Raw genomic sequence first — 27,526 nt, 5'->3', positions numbered from 1 at the left:
CAGAAGTTTCACATTCAACACTCCCTTCATCCAAGACCAGCAATAATTCATTTGCCCTTTCAACATATCATTTTCAGAAACTGTGAGTATTGCCTCTGTATATAACCAATTTTTCCTTTGAAAATACTTATTTCACTGAGAAAAATAAAAAGGAAGATTTTTTTTTCATATACTTAAAACATTAATTACAGGAAGAGAGTAATTGGTACTGCCTAAGAGGTTAAAATACTTGCTCTGAACAGAGCTGTCACTAGTACAGTATTTACATTTATAAAGTGATTTCTGCATGAATAGGATTGTTCCAGGATGAAACAACATTTTTAATACTGTAAACAAACAAGAGATGAATGCATAAAATGAACTGTTTAACAGGGCTTTAGGTACCCCTTGTGCATTGTATTTGGAAATGAAGTCCTTAAACTCAGAAACAGAGGGATTCTCTGTAGATTAGAAGGTAGCCCCACAGTCCTTTCAGTAGCATCTTTTCATACAAAATTTGGCACTAACCCTCCATTTGCTTCAGCAAACGACTTCATGCTTTGTCCTTTTAATCCAATTTCCACCTTAATATAGTCTACAATGTAGTGAAAATACTGAAAGAAGATGCCTGGAAATGTATTGTGTTGGAAATCTCACTCAGGCAGTAATCCAATCTGTCAGTTCTTCATTAACTGAGAAGTTTAACCCACAGATAATCCATACAAACTACCTTTCAAAACTAGCTATGACTGGATACAGTTATCACACAGATATGACTCAAAAAGGCAGCTAAGAGGCTAAGTCTGACAAAAAGAAAAGGAACAGATACAACTGAAAGCCACAATAAGGACTGTAATCCTTATCACAGTTTGAACAGCTCAGGTCTGTACATTGTTACAGCATTAGTTACTTAGCTGGTGCAGCCGTTAAGTGTATAGGCTACCCTATTTAGGAATAACTTCCTTATTAGCAGGTATTATCTCCTCTTTTCTGTAGGCCAAAACATCCATGCATACCTTAAGCAGACACCCCATAGCAGCCAGAATCCCATTCGGGAAAGCCTCATTCATACTTTACTGTTGTGGAAAACAATAAATTCCTTGTAAGTAAACATTGCTACTTTTGCTTCATCTTTCTTAGACCAATTAACCATATGATGTCCTGAAAATGACAGACAGTTGTGGACTCCAACAGCTAGCACCTATCTGTGCTGGCAAAGAAGGGCTCCAAACCAGTATCACAGTGTCTCTCTTGCAGAAGCTCCATAGATCCACTGATGAATTAAAGGCAACATATCATCACTGTCAACATAGTGAGATTCACCAGAGGTTAAATCAAAAATAAAACACCAACAATCTTCAAGCAACTTAAATATGATGAAAACATAGCACTAAGATATTACCATCAGAATATTCAGTGCCATGTATCTTTTTATCCTATTCAAACTAGTATCTCTTCATACATGTCTTTAATTCATGCTTTCAGCAGAAGCAGGAGACAGAAAACTGCACCTACCCAAAGCAAAAGCATATTCAATAGTTTAATGGATTACAGTCTTGCAAATCATAATCTGCAGAAAGCACAAAGCAAGCGAATTGAGTGCGGGAGCTCACCAGAGTACATTGCAACCGTCTTAACTGTAGCACTCCTACTTCCCTTCACAGTGGGAAAACATGATGAATAAAAGCCAAGAGTAGATAATTCATATTAATTCTAGTGTATGGGGGTGCATGCTAAATTCTCAATGGCTATGACTGGCAAAAAAAGAATTGTGGAGTATTTTGTACCGTTTGTGAAGCATTTTCTGAGTGTATCTTCTTTTGCATAGCCAAACTTGTCAGTTTTACACAGTTCTCCATAGAAAACTAAATTGTTTCTTAATAATTTCCACTATTTCTCACAAGATATAAGGGTTTTTTTTATATAGAACATTTCAAAGTTAAGGCATGAGAAGCAAAAAAGTGTGCAGGAAGGAGGAAGAAGACCCAAGAAAATGGAAAATACATTTCCTGGCATTATTTGCCCACACTGGCTCTCAGCAATAAACTATCACTGTGGCCTAGTGAAGAGGATTTGCATTCTTGGTCTATGTAAAAATACAGGATATGTCTCTGATTCTCATTTTCTTCTTGTTTCTCTGAGTGATTGCAGCAAGGGTGAAGACTTTTTTTTTTTCTGGATAGTTTCATTAAATGCAGCTCAGCCGTTTCCTACTCCTTGGTTAAAGTCCCAAATATATATATATATTTTCATTTTCAAGGTCTTATCCATTGATTCAAAGAGTAAAAGAGAGTTCACTCCATGCTTGTTTGGTTGTTTTGAGCTGATAGCTTTAGACAAAAGCAGGTGACTATAATATGTCTGAAGGCTTCAGTACCCCCCTCTCACAAACCATTTTCTTTTGCTGCCTTTGCAACATATGCAGAGCTTTGGCGAATGTTTCACCATTTTCAGGCTTGTTTCCTTCCAGCTTTCACAGTTTACTTCAAAAAAAATCTCATATTTTTAACTAGAAAAGTTTCTGAAAATCCTTAAGATAACTCTGAAAATCTTGATGACCTTTCCTTTAGACCCAGTTCTTCTTTCTTTGCTGTTGTCCCCTGCTTCCTTTCTTAAAAGAACATCTCTTGGTACAAGGACAAGGTAGAACTAATGGCTTACCATGTATAGATAAATCCAGATGGGCAACTAAGGAGATTTTTCCAGAGAGGAAATACCTGGCAGGTGGTTTTCTTTTTAAAAAACAAACAAACAAACATTTTTTTTTCTTTCTCGAATCTGATATTTAAGAGCTTTGGAAAAGCAAAATAGCACTGAAATCAGGGAGAAAAACTGAAGCAGGCACCATTCACTTTCTCTGAAGAAATGAGAAACATGTTTGGGGACTATTGCAATGTGTTCTAATGAGAAAAAGAGCACCTTTGGTGTCCACTTTGTAATGGTTGACATAGACATTGAATATTTCAATGATTAATGCTATTTTCAACTCATTCATCCGCTATAAAAGCCTTTTAAACCAGGAGTCCTGTTTTTTGTTAGGGAATGTATGAAGCAATATTTATCCTCAGATTTTTCTGTTCAGAAATGTACTTTATCCACCTCACCGGGAATGAATGGGAGTCTGAAAATTAAACATTTCAGATGAAAGGATACAACCCAGAAATTAATTTTCCAACTATGTGTTCAGCTTTTTTGTTTGCTTTAAAAGACAGTCCACCTGTCTGTTCTGTAACCTATAACAGCAGTTGCCAGCCTTCAGTCCTTATTCTCTCATTTGGGAAGAAAATTCATTCATGACTAAATCACTGATCCTTGCTTAGCAGCATCTAATCACTGCTCATCTTAGTTGTTTTGTTTTTATTCTTATTTTTATTCAGTACCTTGAAAATTAAGCTTTCAGTCTTTTCATGCAAAAGGAATTGCTGAAAACTGAAAAATTTTAGTGGGGTTGGGATGGGTTGGAGCAGAGAACTCAAGTCTCATTGTACTGATCCACTTGCTGGTAAGCTGTTATGTCAGCTGTTGCCCCTAAATCCCTTTTGGACACAGGGAGAGATTCTTACCATCACTTTCATAAGCCAAATTTCTTAATATTTTAGAACTCCCATCATAATAATATTTCAACACTCTGAAAAAGAAAAAAAAAGTTTTAGAGTCTAACCTGTGGCAACAAAAGCCTTTGTTCAACTGTTACAGATTTTCTGAGGAATACAGCAGGTTCTGATCATACTTATATCAACTGAGATAACTTTTGTAACTAACTTCTACAGATAAACCCATCCTAATTTCACCACACTACTCCAAAAATGTTAAATGCATAACTGAATTTCCTTTTCTCAAGGCATATGATTTTATAACCCATGGCAGGAAAGGATAAGAAGAGTCAATTGACAACAGTATGTTATGCCTGTCCAAACGTTTGAAATGCCATATCTCTTCAGTAGCTTGGCTTACACATCATTCTTTTGCTTTCTACATTAGTGTTTATGAACCAGTCATCTATCAAGCCCTGCAAAATCAAAAAGTAGGTATTCTGGAGGCAACATTTTTTTTTCATACTTTCAGAAAGGCACACACAAACATATGTGGTCTAACAGCAATTAGCACTTCAGAGAGCACATTGTTTCTTTGGGCTTGAAATACCACTTTCAAACACAAGATTGGCAGACTTGCTGAAATTGCTAAGCCACACACTTCAGCTTTCTGGAATACATGAAAAGACTGCATTTCTGTCCAATGGTAGGCTTTCTTAATGAAGTTTTTTGGTGCTAGAAGATGTGAAGCAAGCTCCTTACAGAGCATTGTCAGATGTGAATTCTAATATAAAAACTATCATTAATTCTCTAATGCTAAACTAGCATTAATTTTCTAACAAATAAGCTACCATTAATTCAGTAGATATAAATCAGGACCTTCTAAAGTTACAATACTCTGGAAAAAATGGCTAAGCTATCTTGTCAATGTGCTATGTTTGTATTAAAAAGTGAACTATAACCACAATTCATATATGTTAACTGCAGAAACAGAAAAGAAAGAAAGAAAGAAAGAAAGAAAGAAAGAAAGAAAGAAAGAAAGAAAGAAAGAAAGAAAAAGAGAGAAAGAGAGAAAGAGAGAGAGAGAAAGAAAAAGAGAGAAAGAGAGAGAGAAAGAGAGAAAGAAAAAGAAAGAGAGAGAGAAAGAGAGAGAGAAAGAGAGAAAGAGAGAGATGAAAGAGAGAGAGAGAGAAAGAGAGAAAGAGAGAAAGAGAGAAAGAAAGAGAGAAAGAAAGAGAGAAAGAAAGAAAGAGAAAGAAAGAAAGAAAGAAAGAAAGAAAGAAAGAAAAAAGAAAGAAAGAAAAAGAAAGAAAAAAAGAAAAGAACAGAGACCACATCATGTATGGAATAGTGCATCTGAAAAGCATTAGTTTTTGACACTATTGCTTGGCTTCACCTCTCCATCCTGACATCAGCAGGTTAAATTTTGGCATAAAGTAATAAAGGAACTGCACTGAGGAACAAGTGTTTTCTAGCTCAGTTTCTTTTCGCCTCCAATGAAATTTTTTAGTGCTGGAAGATGTGAAGCAAGCTCCTCAGAGGTCAGCACCAGTCATTCAGAATCTACAGGATTATATGATCCTAGAGTTTTCTTGCTTCAGAAGTGTAATTGTATGTTTGAAAAGTATGAAGAGAGTAGCAGTCAGTGTGCCTGATTAATCTGCCATGAAGGCATCATACTTGTTCTACAACATAAGTTGGGCCCCATGGTTCAGAAGGGAATGAAGACAAATATTTCTTCGTACCTCCATTTGAAAGCTCAAATAACTGACGTGTAATTAAATCAATTCATCTAATGTACCCATATTGTTGTGGTTTAACCCGGCTGGCAGCTAAACACCACACAGCCGTTCGCTCACCCTCCCCCCTCCCTCTTTGGGATGGGGGAGAGAAACGGGAAAGTGAAGCCGGTGAGTTGAGATAAAGACAGTTTATTAAGACAGGAATATAATAATAATAATAATAATAATAATAATAATAATAATAATAATAGTGATAATTATAATAGTATTAATAATAATAATGTGTAAGAAACAAGTGATGCACAATGCAATTGCTCACCACCTGCTGACCGATGCCCAGCCTATCCCCGAGCAGCCGGCCTCCCACCCTGGCCAGCCACCCCTATATATTGTTTAGCATGACGTCAGATGGTATGGAACACCCCTTTGGCCAGTTTGGGTCAGCTGTCCTGGGTCTGTCCCCTCCCAGCTCCTGCTGCACCCCCAGCCTGCTCGCTGGCAGGACAGAGCGAGAAGCCGAAAAGTCCTTGGCCTGGTGTAAACACTGCTCTGCAACAATTAAAACATCAGCATGTTATCAGCGCTCTTCTCATCCTAATCCAAAATATAGCACCCTACCAGCTACTATGAGGAAAATTAACTCTGTCCTAACTGGAACCAGGATAGATATTCTTGGAACAGAGGATACTGAGGCTTTACCAGAGCAAGAAAAGCCTCTGCTATATGAATCCATACACACTGGTAGGCCAATACAATTTTTGCCTGACGGACTTGTCTCATGTTATAACAGCAGACAATTCTTTGAAAAGATGAATTGTGGATAATGATACATTAGAATGCATCTTCATAGTGAAATACTTATAGTAGCCTAAAGTGAAGAGACACAAGTGCCTGACTTCCAGCAGGTATGAGCTCATGGTTCAATTTAGGCATCCTCATATAGTATCTTCCTAATACTAAACCAGAAATAGGTATTTTAAAGGAAAGAACAATGAGCTAATGTGAAAAAAAATGTTAGAATGCATTTAATTGTATGCAAGTGACTAAATAGCTCTAGGTAGTTCTATAGAAGCATAACCATATAGATGCAGACAGATTTATTTATTATTATTATTATTATTTTTGGTAATGAATGGCTGAGTTTTATGATTCTGAATTGTTTGTGGTGCACCTAGTTAAGATGTATTTTCAATATCAGTTTTCTTCCTTTTGACTAGAGCAAAACTGAGAGAAAAAAAAATTACTCTAAAAAAAGTTTACATTCTCACTTAGAATAGTTGGTGGAAAACAGACCAATTCAACTGACTTCCTGCCTTTATTACTATTAATTTACTCAGATTCTTCAAAAGAAAAGAGGACCCGGTGAATCTGCAAGACAACGCCAAATATTGGTGGTTGTGTGCTGTCCAGACAATGGCAATCTCTCCATTGTTATGCTATTTATAAATGAAATGTGTAGAATTTATAGAGGCAAATGCTGTTGATGGTATTACTTTTCTCCGATAACCATTAGAAGCTACCAGTTATAGGAGGTTCTCAACCTGCCTATAGGTTGCTCTTTGGGTTGAACTACGGCGTTATTTAGGAGGCAGCTTTAGGAGACTGACAAAACTCAGTGTACATAAACAACATGATCTTGAAAAAAGATGCCTAAAAATCTGAATGAAATGTGAAGAGTGCTAATCAATTCATTTCTTTGTTTGACACAGAAAAGCTATCAATTTAAACTGCCATGACTTGGAATCATCTTACCTGTTTGAGCTCTCATAGTCAGATGATTTACTTACACAAGGTGCACTCAATGGACACCCTTATCTTGCACATTGATTTTAGGGTGGGATGGTGCACCATTAAAGCAAGGACAGATGGCAAAAAAATGGAGTCACCCATAGCACTTTGTTAATACAGAGTGACCACCTAAGAGTAAATTCCACTTGGTCTGTAAATAATCACAAATTCAGAACTGGTAGGAACTGAAAATATTTACAGAAGGACTTAAAATTGAAATTACAAGTATCTTTCAAGCTACTGATCATGCACTATTAAACAAGTTTTATTGCCTTATCATAGTAATTAATTTTTGTTTCACATTAATGACATTCTTATCATGCCTAAGTTGCTAATGGAATTTGACAACAGCAAATACCATAAGATCATTTAGCTTATTCATGTCACTGGCAGGGACGAATACATATCTTTACATTATTATCTTCCTAATATACTAATTGCTTCTAAAATGAAAAACTGTCTCTATGTGTTTTAGTCATTGCAAGGAAGGGTTAATTCGCACATTGTCTTTTTAATATCTGATTTTTTTTTAAAGAAAGCAATTATCAAATTTCTAAACAGCAGTTCTAAACCTGAACTTTAGGTATACCCCATAACACCACATCTTAATATATGCTTCCTAATAAATATATGACCTTACTAAACCTTCTAGCTTGTTTCATCACCAGTCTGATCTGATATTAATGAGTGATTAAATTTATTGTAGGGAAAAAGGTAGAGTTCAAAGTAAAATTCTCATGTTCATCAGAAACACCAAGACTTCATTTTGGCTTATTTGCAAAAAGCTGTTCCAGCCTGTAATGGATGCTTTAGGTCTTCTGAGTACTTTTTCTGGACTGTCTTCAGAAAAAGAAGTATTTATTCTGTCCAACTGCCTATGAGAGCAGCTCTCTCAGCAGACCTACACTCTCCGGCTGCAGCTGGAACTACCGAGCATGTGGAAGCTGCAGGGCTGGCTGTAAATGCGGGAGGTACTGGTGCTGCAGCCTGGGTCTTCAGGAAGGAGTATTAACACAGAAAGCAGGAGACTTAAGGACTCTGCATCGCCCTTGGAAATGGGTACATTTCTCCCCTTGTCAAAGAAAGGTTGTATTTGGCCCTTAAACTACTTCAGATCAGATTTTTTTATTTTTTTTTTAAATAATAAAAAGACAATTATGAATTCTACAAAACAAGTGTAAAGTTTCATCACATACATGTTTTCTCCTGTGTTATTACTTCATTACAAGCAGTACTAACACTTCCTTCTATTTTTCTCATTAAAGAAACTAGAAGCACAGCTGAAAAAGTTGAAAGATACTGAACAATAGTATTTGTGTATAAAGTGCTTAATTACAAACATATTTTCAGTTCTAATTATGTTCTTATTATCCCAATTACTTTGCTACTTATATATTTAAACACAATTATATACTGTGATATGCACCTCTCCTCTATTACATTTACTAGTAAGGCCAATTTTATTCAAATATACTCATTGCACTTCTTTGTTTTTTTCAAACTTTATTATTATTGTACAAAATGACAAAGTGCTACTGATCACATAGAATGTGTACTTTAGACTGATACTAAATAAGCATCAATTTTATTATTATTCCAAGTAAAGTATTTGCAGGATTAATATGAAGTTTAGTGCAAGCTTGTTTTAACTTCCACTTGACCTTCACTTTTTTAAAAAAAAAAAAAAAGATTTTTGTATTCATACAAACATTCCTGCTGAAGATGGGGTTAAACTTGTCACAAGCATTTTAATAAAATACCAAAGACCTTCTTTAATTTATGGCAGATATATTTTCAAGAAGGAAAATGCTGATATTATCTTGGTTATAAGCTTACTGCTGAAATGATTTAGATATTCTTTTCCTTTCACACAGTATCAGTATAAAGTCTTTCTTTGCAGGCAATGAATTATAGTTGACACTTCAAACCTATTCTGTCAGTATCTCCTAGTTCAGAAAAATGAGAAAACATAAATATTTATTCTATATATACTGAAGAAACACAAGACTCTGATAAAAATGATCCATTATGGAATGATGAATAATTGTTACATGTGTTACACTTAGAACAGGAAAGGGCAAAAAAATGACACTTTTTAATATGAGGATTTGAGGTTATTGTGTAAATAAAAATGCAGTCCTTTTATCACATTGAGCTGATAAGCTCTGTGATTTCTGATGGAATGCACTTCATGAAAACATTGAAGATGAGGCTTCCTGTTGCAGACTCTTGGTCCAAATTGTAAAAGTCTATTAATAACATGCTTTAACAGTGTAAAAATATTTATGCAAACAGCTTTCCATTTCCCCAGCTTATATGTGCAATACTTCCCTAGCTTAAGTTCAGCAATTAATAAGACTAGGAATTCATTTTTTCCATCAAACAATCTGTTCAATGTCTTTAATCTTCTTCCTATTACTAATGTAAGCTGCTATATTATGCAAAGAAGTAAAGACTATTATAAACTGCTAAATACTAGTCTATGAAAACTACCCAAGTGTTACTATAAATTTTCCTGTTGGATGGGATGGAGTCAGTATGGAAAAAAAATAATATTTCCAAATTTTTGAAATAGTATTATCAGTCTTACTATCAGTCTTTCCTTCCAAAAAGGCAGCAAACAAGCAAGCAAACAAAAACATTATGTGCAAGCCAAAATGCAGTAATCAGAATTAAAACAACTTGTTTTTTTATTATTAGTATTATTCACAAAGTCTGGTTTTATACTAGAAATTGAAGATCTCTGAGGCAAAGAACATTCTTTTTTAATTGAGTGTTTTTAACTGTATAGCCTTTAATGTAAAACCTAAATACATTAATAATATAAATTATAAAGTTTAAAAAAAATAAAAAATCAAAATGACCAGCTCTTTGGGTAAGATTGTCACGAGATAGGTATAATATGTAAATGCACAGAATTATTTACTAATTAGTGTTATGGGAGCATCACAGAATGCAATGTAAAGGCTTTCTCTTTATTAAATTCAAATTAAAATACATATAGATTAAGTGAAAATAAGGTAGAGTTAGTTCAGTAAATAAAAATCAGGAACTTCTAAAGTTACAATACTCTGGAGAAAATGGCTAAGCCATTTTGTGAACGTGCTACATTTGTATTAAAAACCACAATTTATATATGTTAACTTAGCAGAAAAAAAGAAAAAAAAAAAAAAAAAAAAGAAAAGAACAGAGAACACACCAGATATGCAATAGTGCATCTGAAAAGTATTAATTTTTGACATTATTGCTTGGCTTCATCTCTCCATCATTGGCAGGTTAACTTTTGGCATAAAGAAATCAGGAGCTACACTGAGGAAAACAACTGTTTTCTAGCCCAGTTTCTTGTCTCCTTCAGTGGCCACAGGCAGACAGAGAGAAAACTGCAAGATGAAGGCAAGAACAAATCAAATCTATCCCTACTAATTTCCCAAATTAAATGTTATTTCTAACTACAATAATCTTTATCTCAGTAATTTTGAGATAAAGCAATTTCACTCAAATTACTTAGTACTATAGAAGGAATTTAGAAAATGTAGACTTTAGGAACAATACTATTATTTTAACACTACAAATTCTTCCACTTTTCCATCACAGATGAAATAAATAAAAGTTTATTTTAAAATTTTGTCTATGTGTTCAGTGTTTCTACATGACATTTTGAAGGAGGAATGGAGGGATAAAACAAATTTCTCTCCATGATATACAGAGAGATTTTTCAGCACCTCACATTGGTGGTGAAGAAAAGTTTCCTCTTCTCAACCTTTCTTATAGGAACTGTGACTGGGTTTGTTTTTTGCAATTTTGCATGCTTCCTCTTTTTGAATAACTTGGTGCCTCTGCAGATACTGAAAGGTTTCTCAAATAATGATATGAGTTTAAAATTGGTTTATTTTTACTCTGCTGCTTATCTGGCTAAAATATGAACAATGGTGACTTCCGGATTATCTACAGGTTCTGAATGACACTGCATCTTTTTTGTCTCTATTGCCATTTCAAATACCACTCTTTCAAACACAAAGACACTGTTAAAACAAACAACATTTTGCAGAAACCAACATCTAAAATTCTGCACAACATGCAAACACACAAAAAATTATATTTTATGTGTGAATCCATTTTTAAATTCCCACTTACTGAGATCTTTTTTTCCAGAGCTACCTATAAAAATAAAGACTGTCAGGAAACAACAGTAAAAATAAATATCTAAAATGCAGAAAAAATTCTCTGCTCCTTTTTTTTACACTTCCTACTTTTTCATATCTTGTCACTTTATTTGGGTATCATACCTCCCAGACTTAAAGCTACATTAGAACAAAGATGCCCTTATTCTTGACTTTATGTTTAATTTTCTACACTTTTCCAATAAGATACTTTCTAAAGGCCTATCTTTATCATCCTAAATTATGGATATTTATCTTCCTAATGTCTACCTCATGTGAGCAATATCAGATTAACTGAGTTTACCTACATGCAGAAAGTCTACTGAAAATTTGGAGAAAACTGAAGTACAACTGAAGGTCTGGAAAACATACATTAAGGTAGAAGACAACTAAGTCACAGTCTGTAAATACTTCTACAGGAAAATGAAAATCCCAAACAAATGAGCCTTTGATTTAGCTGACAAAGGTTTACAACAGAGAGAGGCTTAATCTAGACTAGAAATCAAACTAATATTTATCACTGGAAGTCACTCTGTTTCATTTGAAATGTTTTAAATTAATATGAATATTATTTTTTTTTTCCAAAATATGTTCTTATCCACACCAGATTTAGAAAAGAAGCACTATGGCACATGCTACATAATAAATTAGACTGGCTGGTGGTAATGACCTCTCCTGGCCTTCTACTCTATGAATCTTAGAAAACAAACCCTGGCTACTGATCAACAAAATTGACATTATTATTACTACTATTAAACACATTTAAGATAACAACAACAACAACAACTAAACAAGAATACAGGAAATATTTCTGTTATCATTCACATGTACAGATTTAAGGCAATTTTCTACACCGATTGCTCAATTTGGAATTTCTGCTGTAAATCACTCTCGGGTGAATCATTAATTAGAACCCACTACTTAAGTTGACTCTTTTCAGAGATGATGCTCAAGATAGGGTCCTAGAACACAGTATCTTACACCTTGTTGAGCCCAACCCAACAGTGACAGTCTGAAAATCTTACAAGCAGCAATTGATCCTAACTTACAGAAATAAGAGAAAGTCTTTCTCATTAGATACAATATGAAACAGTAACTCTTAATTTTATTCAAACAACCAAACAACCCAAACAACCCATATATGATAAGCCTACTCTTGTGGGGTAAACTGAGAGGAAAGCTCCAAATCAGGAACCTCTGTCTTTGAATGGATAAATACAGAAGAACCGTAAATAAAATAAAGCCAGAAACAGTAACTGGTACTTTGAGTGTTATTTTCATTAGTTCATCTAGAGCACCTAAACTACAATGCAACTTCCTTTTCAGCGCCAGTGTGGGTTTGCACTGGTGTACATGGATGGAGGACTTGCTCTGCTGGCCATTGAACTGGAGATCATCTCCAGGCTCGCATCTTAGCCCGCAACAAAATGCATTTCCTAGGTAAAAACCCAATTTGGGTGCTCTGAAATCCCTTCTGCCAGCGTCTTTCTCAGTGGACACTGGCATGCTCTACAGAGTTTTAGAAAAGTAATTTTAGCCAATTAAATTGTGCAGTAGGCACACCTCCAATTCTTTTGTGTACATGGAGATTTTAGAATATTACAAAACCAGTGCCTTATGAGAGAAAACAGAGGTATCTTTATTGGAAGAATTTGTGTGCTGATTTCTGCTGCCCATTATCTTCTTTCCTGTGCAGACTACAATCAATTTAAACAACAAACTTAACAGAGTTTAAAAAAAAAAAAAAATCAGGGCTGGATACTGGAAAACTAATTTCTCAAAGATAATACTCATTATATTCCAAGTCTCTCTGAATTCAACTGTATTTTCAGTAACATTTTCACTGTTTTTAAATAAAACAAAGACCATAAGTAAAGCATAGAATATGTAGTTCTGTGTATTCCAGGTGATCCAGAGGTTTATGGAAACTAAGATGGCTGAGTATTCACTTAAAAAAATATAAAAGATTAACTGTAGGAAAACTGTTCAAATAAGAAGGATTTAGTAGGTCAGTGAGGTCTATGAAAGATAATGGCGTGTGCTAATCCACTTCAGAATCTTCAGAAAATAGTCATATGGTGTTAAATTAACATACATTTAGTTTTAATTTGCTGTTAATTAGGGTAGATAAATTAATGTATATATGGGTATCACAAAAATACATATTAATAGCAAAAAGAGCTATTCTAATAGATAACACACATCACTGATTCTAGTCTGTTAAAATATGTAGGTAATATGAATTCTTCAGTGTCTGCTAAAAATTCTCCTTAACAGTGAGAGTAATTTAAAGAAACAACACTTTGATGAAGCAGCATTGCAACACAATTGGGATTGTACTGCAGTTCAGAGATAACCCTGAAACAACTGGGTAGGGAAAAATCTATATAACCTACGTTATTAATGACTTCTGAGTGACCTCTGCTTATCTTCACTACCTTAAAGATGACATTGAAATTTTCAACTGTGCTCAAGCTTCATTATTCAAAATCTAGACTATAGTAACTGGAATATTCTAATGATATTTTCAACCTGTCATATTAAAATAAAGTAGAAAATTTCTGAGATTATATACGATCTAGAAAAATGATCGCTGCTTTGTTTATATAGTGCAATGTGAAATCTAATGTTTACACTGCATACAATGATCAGAGAATGTATTTGCTTAATTTTCATTCAAATATTACAGATAACAGAGAAGATAGCAAATCATTCAGAAAAAACAAAGAAAGAAAAGGAAGGAAGGAAGGAAGGAAGGAAGGAAGGAAGGAAGGAAGGAAGGAAGGAAGGAAGGAAGGAAGGAAGGAAGGAAGGAAGGAAGGAAGGAAGGAAGGAAGGAAGGAAGGAAAAAGAAAGAAAAAGAAAGAAAAAGAAAGAAAGAAAGAAAGAAAGAAAGAAAGAAAGAAAGAAAGAAAGAAAGAAAGAAAGAAAGAAAGAAAGAAAGAAAGAAAGAAAGAAAGAAAGAAAGAAAGAAAGAAAGAAAGAAAGAAAGAAAGAAAGAAAGAAGGAAGAAAGAAAGAAAAAGAAAAGAAAGAAAGAAAGAAAAAGAAAGGAAGGAAGGAAGGAAGGAAGGAAGGAAGGAAGGAAGGAAGGAAGGAAGGAAGGAAGGAAGGAAGGAAGGAAGGAAGGAAGGAAGGAAGGAAAAAGAAAGAAAGAAAGCAAAGAAAGAAAGAAAGAAAGAAAGAAAAAAGAGAAAAAAGAAAAAGAAAGAAGGCTAAGAATGTGTACACTAGATATTGAAAAAGGAGTTATAAATTTACTTCACTCTGGGACGGAATTTCAATTGTACATTGCATATACCACTCCGCAAATGACAACAGTAACTTACATGACCTGTTATCATGCCTTTCCATGAACACCTCAAAACATACAGTCACAGCTGGACAGGTAGCACACATAGGTACACTCAAGCCCACTGACACCAGTACAGCTAGCAAAATATACAGCCTCTGGGTACAGGCCTTCATCTTGTACAACTTGCTGCTATTTTCTAGTTAAAGTTTCTTAGTTGAACATTTCTTAGTTAAAATCTTACTTAAAGTTTGCTTAACTTTATTTTTTCATTACATTTCCCACTCTCTTCCCCCAGCCAAAAATATATTTTATGATTTAATTATGTATTTTAAGGTGAAATTAAAACTGTTCTTCCTTCCTTCCTTCCTTCCTTCCTTTTCCTTCCTTCCTTTCCTTCCTTCCTTCCCTCCTTTCCTTCCTTCCTTCCTTCCTTTTCCTTTCCTTTCTTCTTTTTTTATTTCTTCTTAAAATACAACCGACTGATTAACATACCACAACACTTTTACAGTGACAAAATATAACATGTAGACTTCAAACTGAATTTACAAAAAAAAAAACAATTTTTTGTGGGCAATGTGTTAAATAAAAACAATGTTTTAAATATACAATGGCTGTAATTTGTTTATTTGGTTCCTATCCATTTTAAAGAGTATTTTAGGTAGTTTCTCAAATAAAAAAGAAGCTAGTATAATTCAGTGAAAGTTTATGTGGTTTTTTGTTTGTTTTGTCTTTTTTTTTTTTTTTTCTCTTTGTAGGAATCTATTTCCAACTTATCTGTATTCAGAATACGAATATAAATTTGTACACAAGTAATTCTAAATGCCATTGGCTTTCCACTTTTAATGCTGTTATTCTTCCAAAGAATGTATCCACAGATCAATGACCCTTTCATACGATCTGAAAATGCCAAAGAATAACACTTCATGGATAATACTGTTTTCACTTGACTTACAATAGTCATTTTTACAACAGAAAGTCAGCATAAAGTCCTAAAATTACTAAGGATGCCATCCAGAGTATTTATATATCAGGGGAAATGACGACACGGAAATAGAGTTAGATAACTAATAATAACTCACACACTAATTTCAAACTAAAGACATGGTAAAATGAATGAATCTCACAGATTAATGAACTGCTTATTTGGCAGCATATATTATTACATTTTTTGCATGTTTCATCATTTTTCTGTTACTTTTTATTAATTACAGCTACTCTGAATTGATGATCTCTAATGTACACATCAGTATGTATCAAGACTGATGAATGCATCCTGGATGTTCAAGTCACGTGGAGGGTCTGCCCATATGCAAGACTCTTGCTGTAACCCTGCATGTTTTCCTGCAGCAAATTTGCAGACACACTTTACAAAACAAGTGGAGCTGACAGAAAATTCCAGGAGTCTATCTCCTTTACCTCATCACCATCAGAAAGACTTTCTTATGGTGACCTGCAAATATGCACTTTTGCCTGGGTACTGCTTGCTGCTTTGTGTTTTCTTTCAGGCCTTCCCCCTTTTTTCTCCCCCAGAGGAAAGTCTGATAGCAGATTATCTAATTTATCTAACTTTTATAGTGCACTTTTCTCTATAGTCCATGTGTAGAGAGTGGTGTCAGTTTCTGAATTCAATTATTTTGGTACTGGAAAAAAAAAAAAGTTATTTTCTAAATTTCTAGCATGGATTCTTTATTGCTTTTAGAAATCTGTCTGACTGTCAGGCAATAAAAGAGAATACTGCAGGGATTCTTAGCTTTTGACATTTTTAATTGCTTCTGCTTTGGTTATTACACAATAGATAGTTTCATCATATAAATATAATGTATCTTTGTAAAATCCTTTAAAATATGATTTCAAACCAATGAATGCCATTTTCTATTTGCCTTTAATTTCCTCTCAATAGTAAGTTCATCAGAGTGTAACAATTAATTAACTTAATTAAGCTAACTTAATTATGTTCTTTCATAGGTCAATATGTAGAGCTACTCAGATTAATAGCAGAGCTTGTAAAGTTAATCTTCTTGTATAATGCAAATGATGCCAAGTCATGTATTAAATACCTTCCTGAGTAACAGATGATACAGGACTAAATGTACTTTAAAGAAGGGCAGAGACTGTGAAAAGGTTAAATAAAGAAAAATATCTTGGATTTGTGGAAATTTTAAACAGACCTAATTAATTTTTTAAGTTAATAATCTTCTTCCAAGAGGAGGCCTCATTCCATAAAGACATTTACAGCTTAAATATACATACATAAAAAATTGACTTCAAAAGCAGAACTGCGTGACAACATTTTCCAGCCATCTTCAACCTTTATGTTTCTTTATTAAGAAGATTACATAAAACAGTCATGTGAAAAGATTAGATGGAAAATGTGAATTCTTAACTTCAGAGCATTTGCATGCCTACTGTATTTCCCAGTTTATTTTACAGAGGAATCACTTCAGTGGCCAAAGGTATTATGCTCTCATGTCTGCTTATTATTAATTCACTTTTAACACAGACTCTAAGGCTTTTTTAGGCATGTGGCTTAGGAATTTTGCTATGAAATATTAATGGGAACTACAGTAATCGTAATAATTACTTGTAGAAGCATGAAAAGTAAAATCAAAGAAACCTTTTGAGTGCCAAAGATGAACAGGTGACTGATCTCTTCTGTTAAACAAATGAGTCTGATGGTTGAAACCCATAGTCTGACATCAGGACCATAGGTCAAATAGCCAAATTTCAGCCAACTAATCAAATTTCAGTCTTCTCTGGAATTAATCTGATTTAGGTCCAGAAAATATTCTAAATGCATAGGAATTCCAGGTCTATAATCCATTGCAACTCTTTGTTGCAACACAAAGAAAACAAAGAAGGTGGGGGCACTAAGTATTCTGTAAGGTGATTTGAACACGAGTGTAAAGGAAAAGGCTCTGAAAGTGTGAAAACTACTCAGAACTTTTAAAACCAGAATAAAGTACTAAGAAATACACCAGCAGGACCAATCCTATGTCTTCTAGGGGATAGATTACACAGATATGTGTTCTTCTCTTTGTTAAAATATGCCATGTAGAATTTATGATTTTGCACAAAATGACGTTGCACATCCTGACCTCAGGATGATGAAAAGGTCCAGAGCATAAATCAGCTTGTGTTCCAAAATCACAGGCCTACGACTTCTGATATAAAGGAGAATAATCTATGATATAGAATAACTAGTATATTAGCATGTATGATTTTTCTTCAGAAAGCACCTGCTAGGTCCATACAGCATGGAAGTTTGCAATTACTTTTCTGACCACTTTAAAAGTTAAACAAAAAATTTAGTGTTCAAGAGTAAATCTGTAGTCCAACCCATTCTATGTGTGTAACTTTTTTTTTTCCAATTAACAGTGTGTCAAGAACAACATATTTATAGCAAAAACAGTCTGACAATTTTTCTATCAAATAAGTTCAAGTTATCAGCTACTCAGAACAGAGGGAAATTATTGTTATACCTATGAAGTTTAGAAAAGAACTCTTTTTTTTTTCATAAGTGCAAGCATAACAGATTTGTATTTACAAAGATAGATAATATACAAATATATTTCTCTAATATTTTCTTGTGTTCTCTACAAATCATCTTCCTGCTTCTTGCCAATGTTTATTCTACAAGATGATTGAGTTATTTCCTCAAAGGAAAAATGAAAGATGGAAATCCAGTTATTTAACAGTCTTCTAGTAACAGCAGATAGACAAAATATCACATGAGCATTATTACAATCTTTACCATGGAATTATCTTTTATTCAGTTCTTTCAGAACATTTCACATCTTACTTTGCTTAAAAAGAAAACACCTTAGTATAATAAAAATTAAAAAAAAAAAAAAGCATAAAGATGGATTGGGTGCTTTGCTGAATAAGTTTATGGTTTGGGGTTATTAAAAAATAATCTGTTTTAGTACTAACTTGAAGAGTCAATAGGACTTGTTGAACAAATGTTTTATCCAGAGATCAAGGAAAGAAGATAATTCAAAAAAAAAAAAAAAAAATCCGATGCAAATTGTGTTCATAAAAATTAAGAAACGCTCCCTTTGCATCTGGTTCCCCTAGACTTCTGAGAATAATGTAATGATTTAACATTGAACTTGTAAACTGCTTGAACTATCCTTACAACTAATGTCAGACGTCTTAAGTGTGGGACACATCTTCTCCTATAGAACAAAACACAGCTGTTCACTAGCAATGGAAAAGAAGTCTGTGCGCTCTCCAGATATAGGGCAAGCACTGAAAGCTTAATAATAAATAGTACCTATCTATTAGGTACTTAGTAATAGATAGTACTATAAGATAGTACTTGTCTTAATCCTTCTTTAATTCAGACTCCCAAAATTTTGCACATTTTTTGTAGCTTTTGTACAGCACTTAGAAAGCAACACAGATACGTGGGCTATTCATGTTCATACGATACGGTGATGTCATTCATATTTTACCCTAAGGTGTTCCATATGATTTTGGGGGGAAGGGGAGAGGGTGGAGAAAAGAAGGTTGGCTGGTTGGCTGGTTGTTTTATTCTTATTTATTGATTTATTTTCTAACAGAACTAAATCTCATAGAGAGAATCACACAGCATTTCATCTGTATTCATACTGCTCTAGTAACACAGCCATTCCAAAAGACTAGCTCTGTTAGCCTCTAGTCTTACACTACTAAAACATGATTAATTGATTTGCCAGTGGATCAGCAAAGGAAATTAATACACATAACTCATGCATTTCTATTTTACCTCTAATTAAAGATGAGAATATGCCTTTTATGAGACTCAGGTTTAAGGGAACTGTCAAAAGTAGTCTCTTCTTAGTTAGATAACCAACTCCTGATTCTCACTCCCAGTAGATTAAAGTGCTGCTTATGAGAAATGGTATCAAAATACTAGAGTAATACCCATCAGTCTTGCTCTTTAGCCACTATAAAACTATATTAAAAAAAAAAAGTAAAATTACTTTAACAACAAACCTTCATTTTTTTCAGTGTGATTGCATATTCATCTAAAAAAAATTATATATTTACTAAATATACTGCAACTGCTAGATGAACAATGCAAGTGACCCCACCAAATGGTGTAAGGGTCATGAAATTTAATTTCTTAGCCTTATAATTTTATTGAACAATTACATTGTTATTCAAGCAAGTGCATTTGTGTATTTTAAAAGCTCTGAATCTTAAGTAATCAACATGTCCAGAGATTTTTCTTTCATTAGTTAATGGTAAAGAATGTGTGGTATCAGAGATACAATTCAATGTATTGACTCAGAGCATACTAACAATAGTGAGGTACTGAATATTGAAATGGTTGTGGAGACAAAATTCCTATGTAATTTAAAAATTGTAAATTTAAAAACTATGTAATTTAGTATAACATTTTATGAAAAGCAGAGTTATCTTACAGTTCCGTAAGAAACTGGAAAGAAGGTCTAATTAAGTGACACTGAAATTCAGATGGCACACATCTGTCCCCTTTCAAATGCATTGAATTTTTCTTTCAATTTCACTGTTGCATGCTAGTTATTAAAAACGACAATAAAAACATACAACATTGACTCATCAATCACACAGGTAACTTCAGGTAACCTCACAGGTAACCTCAGCTCTGGTGAGGCCGCACCTCGAGTACTGTGTTCAGTTTTGGGCCCCTCGCTACAGGAAGGACATGGACGTGCTCGAGCGAGTCCAGAGAAGGGCGACCAAGCTGGTGAGGGGTCTGGAGAACAAGTCTTACGAGGAGCGGCTGAGGGAGCTGGGCTTGTTCAGCCTGGAGAAGAGGAGGCTCAGGGGCGACCTCATCGCTCTCTACAGTTACCTGAAAGGAGGCTGTAGAGAGGTGGGGGTTGGTCTGTTCTCCTACGTGCCTGGTGACAGGACGAGGGGGAATCGGCTAAAGTTGCGACAGGGGAGTTTTAGGTTGGATGTTAGGAAGTACTTCTTTACCGAAAGGGTTATTAAGCATTGGAACGGGCTGCCCAGGGAGGTGGTGGAGTCACCATCCCTGGAGGTCTTTAAAAGAAGTTTAGATGTAGAGCTTAGGGATATGGTTTAGTGGAGTACTTAGTGTTAGGTCGGAGGTTGGACTCGATGATCTTGAGGTCTCTTCCAACCTAGAGAAATCTGTGAATCTGTGAACTTCCTTACTTTAGTATGGATAGTAATTCAAATCATTCAAGCATTCAAATCTATAAAAATTAAATTCTGATTATGGGGGATTGCACAGGTTTTGAAAACACAGGGTAAGGTATCTTTCTAACTTTAAATATGGTTTGGTTATTTTATAAGCCAAAGTGTTACTGCATCTGAAGGACACTAACGAATACACACACTTTCCTGAATCTTTCACATGTGCAAAACTTTCACAGGTGTAAAACATAAACACCGAACATGCTAGTTATTATGCAGTGACTTTTGTCATATGCCACATAGCTAGACACTGTCCCTGTCCCACCCAGTTACATCTGATTTCAGAGCATGAGAAGAGTCTGGGAAGAAGGGGAGCAGTAACAAGAGCAGGACCCATCCTGCCCTCCTGCTGAATAACAGTGGCCATGGAGAAACAGAGCTCAAAATTCAACCATTGCCTTGACTAGCAGAGACAACTGGAGAAGCAAAGCAAAGCCTCATCTAAGTGACCACAAGGCATCACACAAAGTTAAAACTGATGACACAAGTAACTGTGTGTAAGAGTCGGACTGGGCTACTTAAGGAGAAGAAATTGTAAGCAAGAAAATGACATGGATTATACAAACTAACATAGCAACTTATGGGATTTTCCTGATTTCCTGCTACAATAAATTGTTCTCACATTTGCAAGTCTGAGACACTTTTTTGAACGTCACTTTCCATATCCCTCTTTCAAAATTCCCATCCATTCCACCTTCCTGAAATCCTTAGTCTGATAGCTATTTTACTTTTAAACTTATTTCCTGCTTCCCTTCTCCATGGCTGCACTTGAACATTTCCTTAACTGCCTTCTCACCAGTACTGATGGGTCAAATTCAGATGAGAAAGAAATTATTATACTAATAATGCATCAGCTATAGCTAATAGCTATAGTTAATTCTGAATATTAAGTAATTAAGCAAATACTGAAAGAATACAAGGGAGTGGTGTACCAAGAGACTTCAAATAAAAAGAGGATTTAAAAAGGCATTTATTGCGTAAAGCTCTGCAAACACTTTTGTTGCTGTTAGAGGCAGGTTTTTTAAAGTTCAATTCACAAGCGTTTGTTTACCATGCTGACTTACCCCCATGTAACTTAGGCGGGCTGTTTCCTGGTGGGTTCTGAATTTGGAAATTCAACATATTGGTGCTCCCCTCTCAAGGTTCCCTGCAAATCCAACCACAAAACTGTTTCTAACTCACCTCTCTTTTGATATAAACTGCAGTAACTTTTTTTTTTTTTTTGAGAAAGTCTCATTCTGTTATAAAACACATATAATAAATACTTTATGACCCTAGGTTCAGCTAAACAGCTTCACCATAAACTGAGATATCTACTAAAATTCAAGAGGTGCATTCCCATCTTTCAGTTCTCTGATGTTTCCTCAGGATCCTCTCCCCCACAGTTTAGCTGTTTGTATTCCACACAGGCCAAAATTGAGATAAATTGGAAAAGCTGAAAATTAAGAGCCAGAACCCATGGTCTTCCATGGACTAAGCTCCCTTTGCAACTCAGGAAAATATACAAAGGTATTACTTAAAATTTATATCATTCTATCTTCAGGACTGCTTAGATGTGATAACTTGAATATGTGGTTACTCCAAAATAAGTGAAGTACCTTAAGTGAAATACCTCTTAAGAATTCTCCCAGCCTTGTATTGAGAATTTGTCTCTTCTTCAAACAAAGTGACAAGACGCAGAGGAAAGGAGAAATCCATAAAGGAATTTGATAATTATCTAAAGGCTGCACTAGAGAAACAATGAATGGCACTGTAAAAGAGTTGTGTTTCCTATTGCTAATATTTCACTTTCTCCTTTACCGGGAAGAGTATAGTGAAAGAAAATCTGAGAAAAACAACAGTATTTACATTACCTGGTACTTAGCATGTCTTTAGAAACAATAGTAATAACTGTTTGAGGAAGCCAAGACCAAGAATATTAAGGATACTCCATGTGAAAGACTTCTCTCAGAAAGGGTTGATTTAAAGATAACAATGTTTCCCTGAAAGGATGATTCTCATCATAAGATGAAGCTGGAAGTCTGCAGACAACCTCTTCTCCAGCTATGGTATACTCTGACAAGTATGGATTGCAAGGACCAAAGAAGTCAGTCATTAGCTATGTTGTAGAGCTACATTACAAGTCAGCACCTTTTCTTATAACAACAGGGAGTATGGCCTTATGCCACACTACATCATTATCATCTAGTATTTTTTTTTTTTTTAGAAAAAAGGTCACATTGATAGGCACAATAATATTATCAAGGGCCTTTCCTTTGTCCAACCCAGCAGTTGGCTGCATTTAATTTAGGATGACAAAAGATTTACATCTACTTATATAATTAATTACAGATTCTATTTCTGTTTCTTTAGTCTTGTAAAGCTTAATTTGCTCGAATCTAACAGATTTCCTCTCACTGTCATGGATGTATGAAAGATAGGAACAAAAAAATATAGTTTCCCAATCACTGATAATAAGAAACAGGATTTAAAATGCAGTAGATGTAATATACTTGGCTTACATAATTAAGGTCCTAAAATTTACCTTGGTCTTGTGTGTCAGTGGTATGGGAGGATAAGATAGAGTTTTAGCTTTAGAAAGTCTCTAGTATAAGTAAAGCATGAAAAGCAGAGGCAAACGAGTACACCCCAACCGTTAATCTTGGAATAGAATAGACACAGACGGTCCTACCTCTTCTGGATGTTTCTGTGCCACCGATACCAGCTCTTCAGAGCTACTTCTTGAGGTAGAGGGTACCACATTACCTGGGGCCTCTGAGACCACCTCATTTGACGGCTCGGAGTCCTGAGGGCAACAGAGACAAATAGACCCCTCAGCAGCGTGTTGATGTGGTACTCCAGGAAAGAGAGAGTTCTCAGAGGAGCTGTGCTCTGATCACAGGAAAACAGAGAATACTTGAAGTCTAAAAACTCTTTTTTTACAGTGGGCAACTTGTTTTAACCCAGAGGCAAAAACATCTGCCATATATGTTCCCTTAAAATGGCAATACTTTCTTCACAAGAACATTTTAAGCCTTAGTAAATAGCTGTATAGCATTTCAGAATTGTAAAGTTCTGAATAAACATGCTTGTTTTGCCCATACCTACCCCTGCTCCTAAACTGCAAGGAAGGGAAAACTACATTTCTTCCCCTTATTGAACATGGAGATTTCTGCAAAACAGCCGTGACCATGATAGAACAACCCCACACAAATGTATTTTATCAATTGCTGTAAACTGACATAGCACAGAAAACTGGTAAAGCTAGAGAAGTCAGTAGATGACTGTCAACTTTAACACTACAGTCAAATAAGTAAAATAAAAACACTTAAGTAGTTAACATTCTTCTTTCTAAATTACCTTTACATTGAATTTGCAATGCAATGTGACTAGATTAGACAAAATAAAAATCACTTTAATACCTCCACTGCTTCACACAGTGGTTTTGATAACTGCATAGATTGAGATATTTTACTATGGAGGAAAAAATCCATTAATCGGTACTATCTCTACTGTGCTTGTAATGCTCATTACAGAAGATATTTTAGTTGTCATTGCTTAGCAAGCAGAATATGCGCTTTTGATGTATCACTTTCTCTCTACAGTCATTAATTGCAAGGAAATCGAGATTATACTTTCGGAAACTGCAAGCTGCAAAGCTCATTATTAAGTTTTTGACATGACAACTTCTACAACGTAAATTCAAATTTTGTACTAATAATATTCAGCACTTGCATTTTAGCCCAATGTCTATGTTTGGACTATTGGAAGGGACAAAGCTGTGGCTAACACCCACTACTGAGAATCACAGGGCAGACCAGATGTTGTAAAAGAATACATGGAGGGGGTTGCTGGAGGCTAGAAAGTTGGAAAAAAGTCTTTGGGTGGTTTTTGGGAGTGTTCTCTAGTATCTCTATGTCATATAACTTTTCAGGTGAATTCCTGTAAAACAAAAATAAAAACAACAACAACAACCACAACAAAAACCTACTAAGCTTAACTATTTCAAATAAAGCTCTCTATGACTTTCTTTTAGCACCACCTCTCTGTGACTTAGAATATTCTGGCCCATCCTGTGGCCCATCACCTTAAGTTTAAAGTTCAGTGTCAGGACAACTACAAGGAAAAGACTATCTCGTTGGCCCAATTAGCCACAAACTGACTTGAAGTACTGAACCGTGCTATTTTGTTTACTCCTTGAGGACTAGAAAGTTAAATCATTGCCATGCAATTTATCAGTTCAGTATGTTTCCAGAAGCTCTCCTGTGCTGCTTACAAAAACAAAAGTAACAACCACATCTGCTGGAAGAAAATGATGTACTTGTCTAAATTCTTTGGTTCAGTGATTTCTCTCCTTGAGTTCTGCCTGTCTTTTGTGCCTAAGAAAACTTTTATTATGTTGCTATCACCCGTTGCCAGATAATGGTGGCAATGTTGTTTTTTGTTACTTATGTTTTTTGAAAGTAATAAACAATGGGTTTCAAAAATGGTCAGAGCAGCAGTAATTTGGTAAACATATATTCTTGTTTCATTTCTTTTGCTTCAACAGGAGCAGCACATCACAGATGCTCTCCCCCCCACCCCCCTCCATAACGTCCTGAATATCTTCTTCCCGACCAGCTTGTCCATCCTTCTCAATAGTTCTCTTAAGGAACTAATATAGGGCTAATATAATACATCAATTTTTAAGGAGATGGATGGAAACCTGATTTACTTTGTTGTTCAAAAACAGATCAAATAAAGCACTTCTGTTCCAGTTACACTGGTTTCACTATCTCTTTTCACACTGCTGTGCCACTTAGGAAAACTGTGCAGGGCCTGAACATTTGTATGAAAAGCAATCTATGTTCTAGACTAGTTCAGCAACACGTGAAGTACAGCTTTTGGAAATAAACATCTTCACTAAGTGGAATGTGACCCATTCATGTAAGGTACAATGACAAAAATGTTGCAAGGTGCAAGTGAGAACTTTCATAAAGTTTCTTCTTGGTGTCTTCTGAGTGCATGGTCAAATGAACAATGAACTAGTAAACAATTCTGGTAACTTGCACTCAGACAAATAAAATCACCTTAAAAGTTATTAGCATTGTTTGCTTTTGTAAAGGGAAGGCATACAATCTGTATTGCTGACACAAAACAGCTATTTTACTGAAGAAGTGGTAAATGAAAAAAAAATGTAATTCAAAAAAATTTTTTTTTGTCTTCCCCCCTTATTATTTATATCATAATACACTGGGTCAACTTTGCAAAAATATTTGCACTTGTTGATCTGTAAGCCTTAACTGTAGCTGTGAAAGACTTGACTGTTCATGGATGTGTAAACAACACAATAGATAATTTGGTACACAACCTTTCTGGTGCCTAAGCCCTTCCCATTTCATTAAAACGTTATAATATTTCCACCCTATATAACTTAACTGCATTTTCAAGTCAGGTCAACACAGAGCTTTCTAGTGAATCACAATATTTAACTATATTAATCAATAACTAATGGGGAAAAACACTATTAAGTGGTACTTCCAGTTTCCTGAAAATATAGACATTCTTTATGGAAATGTAAGTACATAATAAACAAATAAACTCAGAATGCTTGGTAATTATATTTTTCCTGCAAAATTCTGATTTTGAATAAAGTTCCTCAGAACATCATTTTCTTGGACTTATGAAACCTTAAAGAGGAAACATGAAATGTGTAGACATTCCTCTGTGTTTATGCAAGAAAGACAGCTCTGCTTTGAAGTATGTCTATTGTCATATGACCTAAATATTCATGCAATTTAAGGTACCACAACAGCATTGGCTTGATTCAAACAGTTCTGGAAAAAAAAAAAAAAAAGCATTTGAATTACATGTTCATACAAACACATAACAAATTGGATATTCTGGTCCTGGGATGGAACTTGCATGCTAGAGTCATGACACTGGTGGTAGACCCTCCTTGGCAGCAGACACAAAATGGTGGTGGCTTCAATGGAATGGCGGTGGCTGGTTCAATTCGGAGTCTTGGACCTTCAGCATTTATTATTAATATTATTATTATTATTTTAATTAAGGCTATTAGAGATCAAAGGTGATAATGAATGGTGAGAGGTGAGAAATCAAAAATGTATCCAACTGTAATGCAACTCCTTCAAAATACCCAGTCTTTTTCTCCCTTTCAAGCTGTTAGGCACACTTGTTATTTGCATCTACTGTAATGGAAGTAAACATTCTTCTTTTAGTTTTTGTCCTCTGCTGTGCAGAAGCATCAATGAAACAACACACTGAAAAATCAATAGTGCATACAGACCAGATGGGGATTTCATGTGTGAGCTACAAAAAAGTGATAGATTTCAGAGGAAAATATTTACATTTTATGCTATGCTTAATTTTATTTGTTTTTGAAGTCCTAATTTGAGGACTTCAGTATTTTTACTTTATTACTATTATTTATTTTTAGAACAGACCATTAAATTTCACTTTAAATACACATATATAAAGATATGTGTTTTATAAGTATGTTGCAGATATATACGTGCCAGTTGCAGACATGTACACTGCCAGTGCTATATTCATAATGAATGCTATGGAAACAAAATAATGTCACAGTGTTTACCCATCTATGTTAAAGTCACAACAGATGTAACTCATAAAATGGAAGCTCTACACAGCCTTTGATTTTGAAGAAAATGGAAAACTATATAAACTTCATTAAAAAAAATACTTAAAATATTTGCTAGAAAATGTAAGAAGATCCATTTGAAACAAGATGGAAAAACAGTGTCATACAATGGTATTTATATCAGCTGAGCATCAGTTACTTTGTCTGCCATTGCTACTTTAAAACAAAACAAAACAAAACAAAAGAACCCAAACACAC

General features: G+C 34.8%; 1 protein-coding gene across 4 annotated transcripts in view; it reads right to left on the bottom strand.

Annotated features, from left to right (window-relative positions):
- The window catches only part of PHF14 (PHD finger protein 14), a 166,061-nt gene that overhangs the window by 14,150 nt on the left and 124,385 nt on the right, over positions 1-27,526 (bottom strand). The window contains exons 18-20 of one of the 4 annotated variants that reach the window (XM_048075389.2): positions 23,360-23,473; positions 21,753-21,835; positions 10,272-10,422 (exon numbers count right to left, since the gene is read on the bottom strand). The exons of 1 other annotated variant lie outside the window; for it this stretch is intronic. In XM_048075389.2, coding sequence (XP_047931346.1) covers positions 21,764-21,835; positions 23,360-23,473 — 186 coding nt within the window. In that variant the 3' untranslated portion in view covers positions 10,272-10,422; positions 21,753-21,763. Of the gene's footprint in view, positions 1-10,271; positions 10,423-21,752; positions 21,836-23,359; positions 23,474-27,526 lie in introns of those variants that run through there. 2 more of the 4 variants (XM_048075388.2, XM_048075387.2) reach the window with 2 other exon arrangements.

Source organism: Anser cygnoides, chromosome 2 (genome assembly GCF_040182565.1).
Source record: "Anser cygnoides isolate HZ-2024a breed goose chromosome 2, Taihu_goose_T2T_genome, whole genome shotgun sequence".
In the NCBI taxonomy this organism is placed as follows: Eukaryota; Metazoa; Chordata; class Aves; order Anseriformes; family Anatidae; genus Anser; species Anser cygnoides.
Note: the sequence above shows the minus strand (reverse complement) of the source record. Positions and strands in the feature narration are given on the sequence as shown.